Source organism: Parambassis ranga, chromosome 1 (assembly GCF_900634625.1).
Source record: "Parambassis ranga chromosome 1, fParRan2.1, whole genome shotgun sequence".
NCBI lineage: Eukaryota > Metazoa > Chordata > Actinopteri > Ambassidae > Parambassis > Parambassis ranga.
In genome coordinates this window covers 7,117,576-7,135,716 of record NC_041022.1, presented here as the reverse complement: position 1 = coordinate 7,135,716, position 18,141 = coordinate 7,117,576, and the positions used below count along the sequence as shown (strand labels likewise).

At 42.3% G+C, this 18,141-nt stretch overlaps 1 protein-coding gene across 1 annotated transcript in view; it reads right to left on the bottom strand.

Moving 5' to 3' along the window:
- The window catches only part of LOC114442522 (sphingosine kinase 1-like), a 24,430-nt gene extending 6,289 nt beyond the window's left edge, over nt 1-18,141 (bottom strand). Inside the window, exons 1-4 of the mRNA XM_028416162.1 lie at nt 17,582-18,141; nt 7,208-7,357; nt 2,125-2,219; nt 189-304 (exon numbers count right to left, since the gene is read on the bottom strand). Coding sequence (XP_028271963.1) covers nt 189-304; nt 2,125-2,219; nt 7,208-7,357; nt 17,582-18,011 — 791 coding nt within the window. The 5' untranslated portion in view covers nt 18,012-18,141. The remainder of the gene's footprint in view (nt 1-188; nt 305-2,124; nt 2,220-7,207; nt 7,358-17,581) is intronic.

Here is an 18,141-nt window from a genome sequence, read left to right as displayed (position 1 = left end):
TCACTTACTCATGACTGAATGCAGCTACAGCTTTGACACTAATGTATGTAGTACACCCAACAGTGATGTCTTTATCCAAACGAAATGAGACTTACAAGCATGTACGGTAAAAAATCTCTTAAGACTGATGATGTTGGTTACAAACTGTTGATTTTGTCGAATTAGTCGTGTTTCTGCACATGGCTCACCCAGAGTAGTAATGAATCGATGCAGCCAAGGCGTTGCCTGATCCACCAGGAAGGATACCCAATGGTGTCCGGATGGCCTCCTCCCAGTCTGATCTCTCCAGCAGACCGTTTATCACCTGGCACACAGAAAACACAGCTTTAGTTAGAAGGGCAGATAAAAAACACTGTGTCAGACAGAACAAAAACTATCCAATAAGCTGAATCTGCTCAATTTTAATCAGTATTACTTAGGTTTTTATCACTTAGGGTTTATTACGTAAATAAATATATGGTCAATATCGTTTCAGGGTTAAAACTGAGTGTGTAAAACATATTGATGAAGATTCTCAGTCATCCAGGTCATCATACGTAGAGAAGATTGAGGCAAGGCGTCTGGACTTGTAGAGTTTTCTAGAAGACGTTTCGCTGCTCATCCAAGCAGCTTCATCAGTTCTAACTGTTTGGTGGGGAAACATGGTTTATATGTGGTTACAGACCTATGTGGGTGGGTCTGGGTAAAACTTAAAAAAAAACTTACAAACAATAGCACTAAATGTTTCCATACTTACCTGTGATGTTCTGGCTGACTGGGCCAGGTGTGTCTAACGACTGGCTAACGACTATGAAACTGCCGGAGGGGGACTGGTTGACAGCCCTTTGTTCTTACTGTGAGTATGTGCAAACTTCCTGGGAATGGATGGAATCACTGCATTGTATGTGGTAGAAAGATGATGTCTGAGGCCACCACCTCTGTTAAGGGAAGGTTTTTCCAGCTTAACATAGATGGCTTCCTTGACTCCTCTTTCATACCACCTTTCCTCCGTGTCTAAAATGTGAACGTTGTTGTCCTCAAAGGAGTGTCCTTTGTCTTTGAGGTGGAGGTGAACAGCTGAGTCTTGTCCTGAGGAGGTGGCTCTCCTGTGCTGAGCCATTCTTCTGTGGAGTGGTTGTTTAGTTTCTCCAATGTACAGATCAGAGCATTCCTCACTGCACTGGACTGCATATATCACATTGCTGTGTTTCTCCCTGGGAATCTTATCCTTCGGGTGAACCAGTCTCTGTCTCAGTGTTGTCATAGGTTTGAAATGGACCGGGATGTCATGGTTGTTGAAGATCCTGCGGAGTTTCTCTGATACTCCTGACACATATGGAATGGAGATGTTCTTTCTCCGCCTGGTGTTGTCCTTCTTCTTGTTGTTGGGGGGTCTTGTTTTTGTGGCTTTGATGAGTGCCCACTTCGGGTAGCCACATGTTTGCAGGGCCTTCCTGATGTGGTGTTGCTCCTTCTTCTTCCCCTCTGAGCTGGTGGGTACAGTTTGTGCTCTGTGCTGCAGGGTCCTGATGACTCCCAGTTTGTGTTCAAGTGGGTGGTGTGAATCAAACAACAGGTACTGGTCCGTGTGTGTGGGTTTCCTGTACACTTCCACATTGAGGCTCCTGTCCTCCTCAATATGTACTGTGCAGTCCAAGAAGGCCAGATTGTTGTCCTTGGTGTCCTCGCGAGTGAACTTGATGTTGTTATCCACTGCGTTGATGTGTTCTGTGAACCGTTCCACTTCGTTGGTCTTGATTTTGACCCAGGTGTCATCCACATATCTAAACCAGTGGGTGGGGGTGGTTCCAGGATAGGAACTCAGGGCTCTTCTCTCCACTTCTTCCATGTAGAGGTTGGCCACAATAGGAGACACAGGTGATCCCATCGCACAGCCGTGCTTCTGTCTGTAAAAGTTCCCATTGTACTGGAAACATTTAGTGCTATTGTTTGTAAGTTTGTAAGTTTTTTTTTAAGTTTTACCCAGACCCACCCACATAGGTCTGTAACCACATATAAACCATGTTTCCCCACCAAACAGTTAGAACTGATGAAGCTGCTTGGATGAGCAGCGAAACGTCTTCTAGAAAACTCTACAAGTCCAGACGCCTTGCCTCAATCTTCTCTATGTGTAAAACATATCACCTCATACAGAAGTCCATCTCCTGACATGATGACTAAAGCATCCCACTGCGACAGGTCAGCTTCTCTCATCATCTCCCGGGCGTGATTCTGCCGTTCTAAACACACACAGAAGTTTATAGTGTGTTTTGGGCATTACAAAGGTTCTCATATAGGTTTGGCCACTTGTGTTCCAGTTGCTGTAAAATGAGCAATGATGTGACGTAAATATTTGCGTCACATCAAAGTTGTAACAAAGTGTAGATGCATGGCCCCCGGTGCTTTTAATCCTCTTTCCTTTTTCTGTCTCCAACGTATCACTGAAGGAGTGAAAGTTGATATATGGTCTTATGTGCAACGTCTACCATGCTGCCAACGGCTGAATTACCTACAAGCACTCTGTCAAATGAAGCTGAGGCTGAATAATCTAGAGAAGTGGAGAGTTTGTGAGAGGGCCAGCAGCTTCCTAAAGTGAACAATGCAAGATTAACTTTAAAGTCAGTGCGTACGGCAGGTATCCCGCTCACAAAAAGCATGTAGTCTTCGTCTAGACATCGTGATCATTTGAAAGAGTGAAATAAGGTGTCAAAGCCTGGATCACCACATTAGTCATCCTGAGCCCATAACCTCTGAAAATCCCACAGAAACTGTATTACTATACCTTTATTATGATGCTACGCTATATAAAATCCCACCTGATTGTATAGTTGGAACTCTGCAGCTTTCAGCTTGCTGCCTTTAAAGCTGTTTAGTTAAAGAAGAGCGGTTTAAGATGGTATCGGCTCAAATCATAAAACTCCGGCGAGTCCCATGTTTTTTTGTTCAAAGTAGAATTATTACAGTTAAATCAAAGTGTCCCAACAGACCTCTGTATGTGAATTACAGGTAGGAGTGCATGGTTTAATATTAGTCTTACCGGCATGGCCGGTTAATTAATAATTGTAAATATTTGATGAGGTAAAAGCTCGAGTGTAAATGCACACTCTCTTGCTTTGGAAATGTACTGCCGTGATTCTGCAGGGTCCTGTTAGATGAAGAAATATGTGTGTGTGGGTGTAGGTGAGAAGAGAAAGGAGATGACAAATACCAGCTCAGTGAGTTTGTGATTAGTGTTTTTACATCTTTTATGTGGACTTAAATCAAATTCATAGTTTGTTTTTGCTTCAAGGTCCCACCACACTAGGGTAATGTCTAAGAATGTCTGATTTAGTGCTTTCAACCAGAAAGGAATGTCATTCATTTATTTTTCAGCCGTCTTTGCACCAGCCTTGTCATTTTTCTCAAGTATCTGCAATATTTCTGTCTGGCTTGTGTGCCTGTGGAGAGCTCTATCTCTGCCTGTGTCTCTGTCTGCCTCTCATCTGTTTGAAGGTGAAAGGGCAGAAGAAGCTTGTGAGGTGGTTAAAAAAAAAGCAACAGTAAAATCCACTTGACCGTCACAACTTCAGTCCCAGCTCTCTACACTCTTTCCACCAGTGAGGCTCAGCCACTATTGTCTCTTATAATTTTTTTTCAGCTGTTTTTTGTTTTGTATTATTGATAATAAACCACTGATACGGTTTAATATCCATTTTAATTCTATATGTACCTGGAGACTTACATTAATGTTTATTATAATAATTTCAATTTTTTTAAACTGCTGGTCAAAACTGGTCTATTCTCAGACTGTACTGACCTGTGAAAACTTTCCTGCTCTGCCTTAAAACGCTGCTATTGTGCTCAGGTTTTAACCCAACACACACACACACACACACAATGTCCTCTAGAGAGGGATCTGATTTCTCTGCTTCTCGTCTTACTTTCCCTCTCTTCAAACAGGCAGAATAAAAGAATCGATCTCTCCTTGTCAGTCCAGTCACATCACGTTTCCTTATCTATGCAGAGGCTCAACAGTAAAAGGGATTGAGTGGCCGTGATCAGCAACAAAGCTGCAGCGCAGTGACACTGCAGTATAGTGAGAGGAGAGCTTTACAAACAAAAAATCATTCTGACTGCGTTTTACTGTTAATGTTTGTTGCAATGGGGGAGAAGAGAGGAGCAGTTTTTGTTAACCTCAGTTTTCAAACAGTAGGTTGTACTCATTAGTCTAATGCAGATTTATGTTATTGTGCTGGCCTCTTGTCTTGTCACAGCCTGTAGAACTGCGGTGCACATTTTCATTATGTCAACAGAAGGATGCAAAGATAAAAAACACCTCAAGCTCCTAATAAATAAGTGATAGCTTTGCTGATACTATTGTCCTAATGGGAAAAGGCGCACACTGCCAGTGTACACATTTTTAATTCGATCTTTGTCACTTCATCTTAGTCAGTAAAACTTGCTTGCAAACCCAAATGCAAAGTTATGACCTGGCCTTGGTCACTCACACACCCCAATATGACTCTTACTTGCTCACATGCCATTGTTAACTGGTCTTGCTCGTGCATGCACAATCATAACCAGGGCTGGCTCTAGCCGTTGTGGTGCCCCAAATTAGTCATAGCCTCTCTCCTGACCTAACGTGCCAGTTTTACCAGCTTTAACTCGAACTCTTACAGCTTTTGCAACAAGCAAAATCCAGCCCTCTGCCTTGTAGGCGATGGCCTATGTCCCCTGCACCAAGGCCATACCTTTGTCCTGCTTGCTCGCACACCCTTATATATATAACCCGGTCTTGGTCACTCAAACACACCATTGTGATGGTTTCACTTGCACCTGGTCTTTCTCAGGTATGTCCCAGTATGTCTTGCTCCCTTGTGCACCTAAATTTGATTGTATGTATGATTTGGTTTTCTTCACATTAGTATGACTCAATCACAGAACTGCTCAACTGTGATATATATTCTCACAAGTGCACCATCAAGAGCTGGTCTTGGTTGTATGTGTGTAGTAAATCAGTGCAGCCTGTGCCATCTTAGTCTTACTTGTACAATTAGAGCTCTTTATTTGGCAAACTTTTGAGCCCTCATGCTAATCATTATAACCATTATAATCTGAGTTCATGTAAGGTAACAGAAAACCTCTTCCTCATGCTGACCTTGTATTATCCCACTACAGGCAGCTTGAGCAATCACCTTCTTGCTGCGACACACATCCCAACTGCAGCTCATTAGGCAGCACAGCCTATTTGCCGCAGTAGTCAGACACCAATGTGACAGCAGGTGATGACAGTTAAACAGCACTGCCTTTGGAGTGTGTGTTGATAGAGCAGGAAGCACTGTCACAGCTGCTGGGAGGTACCTGGGGATGTAGTCACTAAATAACAAATTTGTAGATGCACACTCAGAGACACAGATACACACAGTACCTCTCTCTTTCTCAAACACACTTCAGGGGGAGCCTAAGGGGTGTGAGTTTAGTTTCTTGATTTGAGTTACACTGAAATTTAAGGACTTAATCTATGTAGATTTTTCAGTTTTTCTGTTATCACTGCGTCTCTATAGTGCATACAGTTTGTGTGTAAGGTTACATGGCACTGACGGACTCTTCCTGTTCTGGTGCTGCAGTCAGCTAAGCTTGCACTATGATCAGCTAACAAAGACACACTATAACCTATTTTGCACAGAGTTTGCACTTCTTAAAGTGGAGTAAAAAGCTTTGTCTTACATCTGAAAATGGGCAGGATATTATCAAAAACAGGAGGTGTGTGTCAGATTAAAGTCCTCTTGTTGCCCTCTTTTCTGGTGTTCATACAATAATTATCTTCCTCTCATGGGCTTTGGAGCTCCTACACTTGTTTAATGAGCCATGACACTTTTTATGAGAGTAGGTGAATTGTTATGACGAATAAAACAATATTAGCCTGAACACGAAAGAAAGACAGAAAATAGAGCAGTGCCGTGTGAGAGTGTTTTTGTCTCTTGTAATCTATATCAAGCACATGAATCCAAGCAGAAGAGCAAGACATCATTTAATTAATGATGTCTGACAGACGTCTTAGGATGTCCAAGTAGGAAGATAAACTGCCTGAGAGGAATCAGTGTGCCATCTTTACATGAGACCCACAATCAACCAACACCCTCTTTCTCTTCACTAGAGTACCCCCATACAGTGAAGTCATCCTTCATCCAGCCTCCGCCTCCAGCAGCACCCGCAGCTGCCAGAGATTCAATAATGAGTCTGTCCAATGTTGTTAGCATTCACATACAAGAGACTTCCAGTCATACATCTCATACAGAGGCCAGTGTTATTTATTTTTTATTTTGCTGAACCCTTTGGGGACTTAACTTCAGAAATGCCTGATCTAGATGAGATTTAATCCACAAGTTAGATCAGTTAGATTGTCATCGATGTAGATTTAGGATTAGTCTATTCTCATGCTCTGTGTAGCTCAGGATTAAGTTGTTCAAAAAACATCCCTGAAATCCCACAAGTTTGTGTTGTCGTGTTTTTCTTGCTGACTATGATTTGCTCTCTGTCTGCTCTCTTCACTTTCTGTACACCTCCCATTGTAAAGAAAAAAAAACACTTTCTTTGTGTTAACTGGCACTGCATTGATTAATGAACTAGCACAGCGATGCTCAACAACTCCACCAGATCATTCAAAATCATCAACGGTACATTATGGCAGGGGTGTTTCTAATATACTGACAGTCATTACCAGCCAGTGTGGATTAAAGAGATGCACATGCAGTATCTGTAGTAGACTGTGAGATTTAATCAAAACAAATTGTGGCAAAGAAGGATTTGTGTGACTATGTGTGTTTGCAGTGGGTGTGTCTTTGTCCATATGTGTATATTACTGTGTGTATGCACATATTTATTACATAACAGCTCTGCGTGCATATGGGTCAGAGGCAGTTGATCAGCATAATGATGGTGACAGCATGATAAATAAGAACAGATTTTAACTAGAGGATACGGAAAGAAATGCAGGATCATCAGAAGAGGTGTCGGTGGAGACTGATTTGTGGGAGGTGATTGTGTGTGAGGTTGCATTATATGATGAGGAGCAAAGTGTTAATAAGATTAGGTAATTCACACTTTAAATGGCTAAACCAAAAAGAAATAATAATTACATTTTATTACATTTCCCTCAACCATCTACACTAAAACCAAATGAATAACAAATGTAATACTGTATTTTAAGCTTTGCAAAGCCTGTTGTCCATCTGTGTGTACCACTCACCAGTAATAACCAGAGTGTGTATGACCCCAGCCTCGTTGAGCATACGTTGGATGTGGTTGTTGTATAGTGTGAGCGCTTGTCCTTTTCCACTCTGTGGGTTCACCAGCACCATCATCCGACAGGGACGAGCTAGCTCGCTCATCAGCACTCCTGTAGGGCGGAGAAAGAGCAAATGATCAACAAAAAAATAAAAAAAAATCGATATACCAGCACACAAGTGTTTACAGTGGATCCTATTTTCTAAAACAATAAGCTGAAACTATACTGTAACTTTATAGATTGTAGCTGTAGTAGATCTAGATTGTGACATTGAAACTGGTGCTGGTTGATGTTTAATCAAACGTTTGTGACTGCCTTATGCTTGTTGATATAATTGAATAGGGAGAAAAGGGGGTACTTTCACACAGACATTGTGGCAGGGAACTCTTTATTTCACCTTTGCTCACCTCAGCTTATTCAAAAACTTCAAAAGAAGCTAGCTTAATACCTCGGTGTGCACTTTCACACAGATGTGCCATTATAAATTCCTGTGGAACATTTCAGCAATGCTACTACCTCTGCTGCCAGCTCAGAGGTGCAATAGCACTGCAATGAGTGGACAGAGCTCTAGATGTCAATGTATGATTGAACAATACAACATATGAACCAGAAAATGTTTTGTTTTGTTTTTTGAGCATTTTGGGTAATGTGGCTAGGAACGTTCGGAACCTGACACATAGTGTTGTGCATGTGTACACCGATAGAGTACAGGCACAGCAGTAAATGTAACTATAGAGGAAAAGGTGCAGGAGAGACACCTGGGAATGTTTGTACTGGAAAATTTGGAGATGGACACAGAAATTGAACCCTTATCTCTCTAAACCAGAGAGGTGCAGGAGCCTTTGGGCTGAAATGTTTAATTAATGTGATAACAACACAGAGCCAGCAGAGTACATTGGAATAATGTCCTGCTTGGACTCAGGAGGATATGATTTTTTTTTTAAAACCTTCTGATGAAGTCACATCACACAAACAAACAAAATCAATGGTCAACAGCAATTTATGCCAAAGCACTCTTAAATTATTCCTACTGCACAGCTCACATCTAATGGTGGATGAATGCAGAAGCCTCTTTGCTATGTTTTTAACTGCAGCTCTGATGCAAATTAGAGTTCAAAATATCTTGGGGATCAAACAGATTTCAGAGGGTTACCCGGGGTTGCACAGTTCTTATAAACACAGATTTCTTTTTAAAGATGATGCCGCAGCATGGGGCTAATAAAGACAGGAAACAGTACTGGCCTTCTGTCCCACAGAGTCTGACGAGGTTTAACAGAGAGCTGCAAGTGTGTGCATTAGATTATCATTTAATATCTGGGATTAGACAGGCAAGCTACAGTAAAATATAACTATGATGTGAAATGAGTAACTCTGAAAGAGGGTTTATCAGGAAGAGAGTTACTCAGTGGATTCATGTTTGTGACAGGAAACCATCAGCCACGTCTGACACACTAGCTGTGGGATATTTTTACAGATAATGAAAAATTCTCTGTTGAAACAGAGGCACATAGGCATAAGGCTATTTTTTTTCTAACTTGTCGACACACACAGACAAACAGAAAGAGGCTACTAGAGTTTCAGTCAAGCTTGACAGCTGAAAAATGCCCGTTTTCCATTTAATGGGTGCCACTATGAAGTCATACTGCTGGAATGCAGTGAATCAGGTGTGAGAAATGTTTCTACGTTAAAACGACTTAACCTGTTCACCTCTGTCAGTGAAGCTGAACCAGAGGTTACCTCTTCAGCGCTGCCTGAACTGAAACTGATACAGTATAATACAGCTGCCAAACAAGAAATACTTTTGAAGGGCTGTGGTGTTTGGAATGCTGTTGTGTTGTACTGCATTATTGTAGGAGGTGCTCTAACTTTGATCTGTAATTATTATTCATCTTTCCTTCTTGTACATATATAAATGTCATTCCAGTGTCTTTGGCACTAGCAGAACACAAACTACTGAGCTTCTTCATCTTGCCGAAGAGGAATATTTGTTTTCTCTGGCAATTAAGACATTGTTGTTGTTGCTTGTTTTATTATTTAGACAGGAGCTTGCCTCTTCATGTAAAGGCGTCAAATGCAATTGCTCCTGTGTAGCTGGACAGTATGAGGACCCATGTATTGCATCCAACATTTAAACATACGTCACCCTCAATGCTAGAAGAGACTGGGGACTGCCAGTCTGCGAAGGTCTGTAACAGATGTCATGGCGACCCACCCAGTAGATGGCTCAGTCTGCACTGAAATCAGGGATTACATAAGCATGAACACTGCTATCACTATACATCTATCCTGTAGGTATCATCATCATCATCGACTTTATATTTATACTGTACTTACATATGCAGTCATTATTAAACATACAGTAGGGTGGGTTATGTCTGTTTTTTATAATTGCAAAACAGCTTTCCTTGCATCATTTAGATAAAGTCATCTCAAGATCATAAGGACTGGACTCCTGAGGGGACTCTTGTGATTCAGGCGGCATGACAGCTGGCACTGAAAGCCCTGACCTTGTGGTGTGTGTTTGCCCCCCCGCACCCACACAACAAGTCCTTCCTGGCTAAAATCAGTCCCATGCCACTTCCTGTGTGCTGCCCCTCCCCTTCTCAAAACATTCCAGAGGGCACTATCTATGTACTTGTCTCTTGTCTATCCACGCTCCGGGTTTCCTCCTCTGTCATTAGCTGGCTGCAGCAGCAGTATTATGGCATTTTGCCAAAGCATGACATATATGTAGTGCGGGAGCCTAAGGACTATGGGAAAAAAAAAACAGTGTTCATCCAAACAAGATATTTTTTAAGGGTAATTATTTTTGATAGATTAGCATCTTTGTTTGTATAACACACTATCATGAATGATTCATGTCCTGGATTATTATACTCTAGTGTAGATGAAGAAAACCTCACAGACGGCAGCAAAGATGAAAAAGATGAAGAACAGCAACAAAGCTCTGCTCTGCATCTCGGCTACGTTTACTTGATCTGTGATTACAGAAGTCTCATCTGCTCCTTTCAAACCAACAGCATGGGAACTGTCCCAGATCTTAATTGAATAATCACTACTGAGGTATTCACCACAGGAAATAACAGCCTAAATGAAAGGGAAAAACCCAGGAGCTGGAAAAAAACACACTTTCCAGAAAGGTTCCTTAAAATTGCTATCTGGGTGCATAAAGCGTCTGGGAATAGACACGTTTCTTTGTGACGGCTCTTCTATATGTTCAGCTCTGTGTCAGTATCTATTAACCAGGCAGAGGGTGGAGGGTTAACAATGAACTTCAAAGGCACTCCCTACAGCTTTCCTATGTGAATATCTTCTTCTTCTTCTATCTGTCTATTCAAGTACTATAAAAATCTTGTGAGATTGGCAGGAGATCCTTGTGCGCAGCTTTAAGTCATGCATTTGTGGCCAAACCACAGAAGTTCATCCAGTCGATGTCTGATGAGGAACTACAGGCTTGATAGTGTGACTACGCAGTCTTTGGTGACAGTAAGAAGAAGTGACTGTGTTTGTTTTGTCATACCCTTTTTACATTTTTGATGAAGTGTTTTTAGGCCCTGTAACAGGCTACAACTGTCGCCATGTTGGCAGCTTCATTTTTCAATACAGGCAAACAGGTGGAAATGAGGTGGACAAAAATTCAAGCTTTTACTGTCAGTCTGCACCTGCCTGACATTTGAAAGCCCTCATGCCCAAATAATATGCCAATTTGCCTCATTTCTCAGCCCTAGAGGTTGCTGCCTGTTTCAGATGAATATATAATTATGACCTTACATGGCCGCTTCCTATGTAAAGTGTAATCACTTTGTGATGACTCACACTTATTCACAGTGATGAGTGATGACTAGTGCGTACAGGAGGTCAGTCACTTCTACTGAAGTCTCACTCCCTCACATCCGCTTCTTATAAGTAGTGAAGAATGACAAAGCATTAACTATGTGATGAAGAAATGATGTTGCTTTGTGTCAGGCCACTTGTCATGCTTAGCTGACCCCAGGATGCTAGCTCACACCACTGCCGTCAGCTGGCACCAATCTGTAGCTCAGATGGGACCAAACTCAGATTTGAGTGTCGTGTAGCTTTGGAGACAAAGAGAAGAGGGGAAATATTTAGTTGTAGCTCAAAGTACTCGTTTGTGTCTGTTTTTCTTAGTATTTGTAATATAAAAGGTGTAACATGTTTGTGTCCTACTGCAGTCTGTGCTTACATTCGTGTCTGTTGCTCAGCTGTGATATGTGCTCTAAGCCTTGACAAACACCCGTTAGGAGTGAATCCAGTTTCCACATTTAAAGGATTAGTAGATTAACATGTATTTGACCTGGTACTTATGCTGTTGCAGCTTTGGTATTAGGACAGATATGTTCAATCACAATCTGCCCAATGGTTTTAAGGACAGCAAAGATCAAAAGTCTCCCTCCACTCTCTAATCTCTTGTTTCATGAAGTTTGATGAAGGAAATGTGTCATTCAGTGATTAAAGCTAAGACAAAGCAGTTCAAGCTGCCGCTTCTCCTGTTTTTGTAAATACGTTGTTTAACAGCAGCTGTGTTGAGCTTGTAGACTGAGCATTCTGTGGTTATCTCAATACCAACTATAACCTCATGATGGCAATTCAGAGATACAGCACAATGTTGGGGGTGTATCCACTGTGATTATAGGTTCAGTTTGGGATGATCTTCAGCTCAAATATCAGATCACATCATAGCAGCATGTTTTATTTGGTGCTTTTCCACAAACAGTATGAAGACCAGTGGAACAGAACTGCACATCAATGCGGACCTGACCGTATTTGTATTTTAGTGCTGCCTTCGTGCATGTACATAGATTGAATTAAGTACAGTTGTACCCAGGGTACTACAAAAAAAAAACAGCACAGTTGTCTGTCACAATTTTTGTTATTGTAAAGTATCGGTTATTAGTGATATATCTACCAAACGTTACTGTAAGTGTACGAAAAGTAAGGATAAATTGGAGCAAAATAACAGGTTGTACCTTTAAAGAGGCCCTGTGTTATTATCTCACTGGCTCAATCTGCAGTAGCATTTGCGGAGCAGTGAGGTGATAACTCTTAATGTCGTCCGTAAATCAAGCACTGAAAGCTGCTCAGGCTCACAGGGACATTTCTGCTGAGCCAGAACCACAAAGGGTGTGGAAGGCGGAGGAGGAGGAGGTGGTAGTGGTTAGCCTTCACTGGGTCTATATTAAGGAAGGCAGACAGTTTACGACACAGAGGTTTGAATTAAAATCATCTTGCACAGTATGTCATGCAGTATATATATTGCTTTGTTAAAAAGAAAGATGTAACCACTGTCTGTCTGTGGAAGGACCAGTGCTTTCAACCTCAGGGTGAGAAAAACTCCAAATAAAAATGTTTTTCTTAAAGAGAACTGGAGACCAACAAATGTCACGTTGTTTTATCTGTTTACTACCTGCAACTACAAGTTTTTATTTTTTTGAGAACACTAAAAGCAGTGGAAATGTGCTGTGCATTGGCGTATGGAGGAAATGTACTTCCCACCATGAAAAACCACAACCACATGTTCTATTACCAGACACAGACTCACTTTCTTGTAGGTAAACCAGCTGCTCTGCAGGCTGGATGGTCAATTAGTGGTTGTTGTTGTCGGCGTATCATAGAATGACTTGAGGCCTTTTCTGAGGCTGAGCTCTGAACGCTTCCTTTGCTGGCTGCAGTTAGAAATCCTTCTGTTTGACATCTTGAAACAGGAGCTTAAGAAAGTCTGATGGGGCTTCCTTGGCAGTGCATTTTGTCAAAGTTTTGCGGTGTTCTGCATTGTTTAGATTTGCTTGCGGCTGACACAGAGAGGGCCAGACGCTGCCACTGCGGACACAAAGATGCTTTGAGCCCCTATAGATATGCATGGCTCTAGAGAGTGAGAACAAGATGCTGAATCAGAGCTCTCAACAGCACATCAAGCTCCATCGTAGCGATAAGGAGGAGTCCTCGGGGAGAGGACTGATGCACTGACTGCACACACAAATGCCTCTAATGCAACTGAAACGATTAATAAAGACGGGCAGCCCATCATCAATTACACTGCATGTGGTTTCACTTGAACTGAGCTTGGCAGTTCAGGGCTGATAAATCAGAAGGGCATGATGTTTGACAGGATGGTTTACCACTAAGCCTCTGTTTAAAATGTGTTGTTAAAACCTGCACCTTATTATCAGGATGAAACAGCAGGGAAAACAAACAGGAAGTAAATGCAGAACAAATAATGTGGAGCCCTGAAGCTCACACAGACACTGATGTACACTGACTACATTTAGGATGTGAGCCTGTTTTTTCCTCCACACAAATGAGATGTTAATGGGTTATCGTGACTATGACTGTAGGGGTGTGTGAGATTTTCACTGCGCAACTATTGTGCCAGAAAAATTCACAATAATATTTCTGTAGAAAACTTGAAGTATTGCTACTCCCACGTGGGACTTTCAACCAGGAGAACGGCTCTCTTTGTGTCGGGACACAGTCTGGTGTCAGACCGCGACATAACCAGGCATCTGTACACGGTACCATCAGACCAAGACCACCCCTGCTATTTTCTGGAGTCAGTGAGTGTGAGAGTGTTTCGCTCCCATCCGTCATCTCCTCCAACATTATTCTGCCCACTGGCTATATCCCTTAATTGTCCCCATGGCTATTAATATTACATGTAAATAGTCAAGTTTAGGCTACAAATGTAAATCAAGCAGAGTGTATGCTGCAAGCCTGATGTAACTTACTATGTAAAGAATCAAGCACGGTCTGTCAGAGCCAGGTCCACATGGACCCAACAATAACATGTAAGACAGAAATGTACTAGGACAAGCTACAGAGGTCTGTGCTCACAGCCATGTGTGTTTTCTCTGCTGGGTTGCCTGTCCACCAGCTGTACAGGTTACAATATGTGGCCACTACTTTCTTGGGGAAAATGACTAACTCAATCAAGGTGCTGTGCTTAAACAGCACCTTTCAGTATACAGCACAATTCACTATAAGAGAGCAACAGCCAAATGCAGAAGACTGGATGACAACCAGTTGTGTCTGTTTTAATCAATACTTGTAACCGTTCTACTGCCACTGCATGAATAATGGTAATGATGCTATCCACAGATGGATTTGATCTTTTATTGGCAGCCTAGGATCAATACAATTTAATAGGAACTGTCAATTGTTAGAGCAGAAGTGAATTCATGAGTCAATGAGTCTGACCTACAATTGTTAGTGGCTGATACACATCACCTCATATCTTATTCTAAAAGTTCCACATGTATACACCCAAGAGCTAACCGCTAGCTGACCATGACAGAGCACTCTGCATTTCCTGTTTCTGTGCAGAAATAACTACACTCAATTCAGCAGACCTAAATCACTTTACAGTCGAAACTAAGCAGACTGAGCATTTCACACCACCCACAGACTAAAATAGTCTAGTTTAGAGTATATGTATGTGTCTATCTTCCTTATTCAACAACTGCCAAGAAGCATCCAGAATGATGCAAAAACAGCAACAACGCAACAGGGGCCAGTGACAGCTTGTTGGGTCCTGAGCTTTTGTTTACTTTTGATTGAAATGAAGTAGTCCGTGTCAAAACTGCCAATACATTTTTGAGTAGTAAGTTGCTGTGAACAGCTTGACAGGTGTAGCAGTGGTCGGTGAAGGGTCAGCAACTTTATTTTCCCCGGTGTTGCACTCTAAACCCCCCCAAAGCTGTCTCCTCAAAGTCACTACCAATACAGTCTGAATATGTGAGAGGTAGGACAGAGGAGGTGAAGCAAAGAAGACATTTGTGTTTGGGTCTCCGTCCCATGGTAGCAGACTTGCTCAGTCACTGTCTCAGGTTACGCTCCAAGCATTCGGATCACAATGTGTTTCAAAGCACATAATGCCGTCTTCAGTTACTCAGCTCATTCCTCTCTTTTGACAATGACAGGCAGAGCAGAATGGCAGCATATTCTGTCTCGTTAAAAATAAATTTGTGCAAATGGGAAAATGCTAAATGGGTCACAGAGTATATGTATGTGTCTATCTTCCTTATTCAACAACTGCCAAGAAGCATCCAGAATGATGCAAAAACAGCAACAACGCAACAGGGGCCAGTGACAGCTTGTTGGGTCATGGCTTTAACAGATGTTTTGATAAATGATCATTATCATGCAAACCAGTATCGATACCCTAAGGACCTAAGCTGCTGCAATCTGCTGAAACGGAGTGTGTGGAACACCCGTTTGTGTTGTGTTGCTGTTGTAATGGAAAACAAGCTTTTTAACTAAACTTCCTATGTGTTTTCTGGATAATTCTGTGAGTACGCCATAAGTCAAGCCAATGACAAATGCACCAGTATTGATAGAGAGGTCAAACAGACCTCTGCTGACTTCATTTAGACTAATGGTTTGGATGCAGAGCTCCTGAACATGATTAGGTAGGGTCCCCACAAGGCCTCCAGCAAAATGAATAACTAGCTGTAGTCTGCCTTTTACATTGAAATCATATCACCACATTCCAGAGATGCCACATACCCCTGCAGCTTCAGAGACATTTATAATTAACACCTCTGACCACCTAAGTGCACAAAACAGTTCAGCAGGTATCACATGTGCAGGTTGTATTCCTGCTCATGAGTCTGACTCCATATATGCTCCACATCGTTTCCACAACAATGACAGTAACCGGTAGCAACTACATTTATCCTGTATGTATAATAATTCCCATCTTGCCCTCCACAGGACATCCAAATAAATTTTAACCAACTACAACTAATATAACCTGCGAGCAAGAGTTAAGGAATACTGATTGTCAGATGTGAGCTTTTGTTTACTTTTGATTGAAATGAAGTAGTCCGTGTCAAAACTGCCAATACATTTTTGAGTAGTAAGTTGCTGTGAACAGCTTGACAGGTGTAGCAGTGGTCGGTGAAGGGTCAGCAACTTTATTTTCCCCGGTGTTGCACTCTAAACCCCCCCAAAGCTGTCTCCTCAAAGTCACTACCAATACAGTCTGAATATGTGAGAGGTAGGACAGAGGAGGTGAAGCAAAGAAGACATTTGTGTTTGGGTCTCCGTCCCATGGTAGCAGACTTGCTCAGTCACTGTCTCAGGTTACGCTCCAAGCATTCGGATCACAATGTGTTTCAAAGCACATAATGCCGTCTTCAGTTACTCAGCTCATTCCTCTCTTTTGACAATGACAGGCAGAGCAGAATGGCAGCATATTCTGTCTCGTTAAAAATAAATTTGTGCAAATGGGAAAATGCTAAATGGGTCACAGTGTGCCAGTGATACTGTGGCTGAGTGAAGGAAAAAGTTAGCAAAAAAGAAGATGTCTTCTCATAAAGCAGGATAGCTCAGTGAGATGGTAAATAACGAGAGAACATATCTGTAGATATGTCAAATTATAGGACACTTCCCATTGGAGTAATTATACCTCTTGACATTATATCAACATATGCAATTTCCCCATTGTGGGACTAATAAAGGTTTCTTAACCCAAAGCACAAATACTCCCCTGTGTTTCTCAGGTAACTTTTATGTTAGTTTGCAAGCTGGAGTTACAGAAATGTGACTCGCTTTACCAAACCAGTTCTGCTGTTTAATTCATGTAAGGAGTAGGTTAAAGGTGGAGCTGATAAGACCACATACACCTCCTGACATGACCCAATAGCAGTAATACTGCCTTGTGTTATTTAGGTTTCCTTTATTATAAAGGAGGTGAATTCTACTGAAATGTGACTTGACTTTCTGTTTCATTCATTTTATTTAGGCTGCAATTATATACTGTAACAGCTGTATAACTGATGCGAGATTAAACAGAGAAAGACAGCCACACTCTAAGTCACTTAAGTTAACTAGTGACAATTTCCAAGAATTCAAGAAGCAGAAGAAACTCAAAAATAACTGATTACAGGATGCACTGTCATCACTGACACTGTCACTGTGAGAAGCTCATGGTCTGAAATATCAGCTATGTTAGAAAAAGCCAACAAATATAACTGCTGTGAATGTAAAGGGGTCAGGTTACCAGGGGGGGAAATCATTGCTATTGAGTTATTGTGATTTTAACAGAATTTTCACTTCATTCATACTGTACATAAGGAAATGCAGAAATCTGTCATCCCATGTTTTGTTTGGGTTGAACTGGCCCTTTAATACAGGATGCACTGAAAGACACCTGCATACCTTCCTTACAAAGGAGCCCTAATTATAACAATATGCAAATCAGTACAGTAGATAGTTAATAGAATAAAGGTCAGTGTGTGTGTGTGTGTGCTGCTCCTGTTGCTCATACACCTGTCTCAGTTTAAAACTTCTCCTCTCCTCCCGCCGATCATCACTCACCGTCTCTCCGGTTCTGTTGCCGGGTAGACCGTTCTCGGATGGCGTGGGCCCATTTCTCCGCTTCCTCCATGTTAGCGCGCGGGTCCTGGAGCGCGGCGAGCCGAAAGCTCTGCTCCACTCTCTGCCGCGACACCCCGGAACTCATCCAGCGCCGTTTGAGCGGGTAGAAGTAGGCTGCCAAGTACGCTGCCGGGTCCGCGTTGTCATCTTGTCGGTACGCACGGCAGCCGACACAGTCCTTCAGGCTGAGCAGCACCTTGTTTCGCCCCACAGGTGCCGACGTGAGCCTCTGGATAACCAGGTCCCTCTCTGTCAGGGTTACGGAGCACCTGACTTTTCGGTTACTTGTCACCGTGAATTCTCCGTACAGCGTGACCAGGCTGGTGCCGGTGCCGGTGTTGCGGTCCAATTCAGATCTCCTCTGATCCATCCTGAGCAGACCGAGGCCGGACTGATGGGACCGGGACGAGGAGGGGTCCAGGATAGAAGAGCAGCCACACAGTCACATCGCTGACCGTCTGGATGATGCGAGCAAAGTGGAGACCAGCAAGACTGCGCCT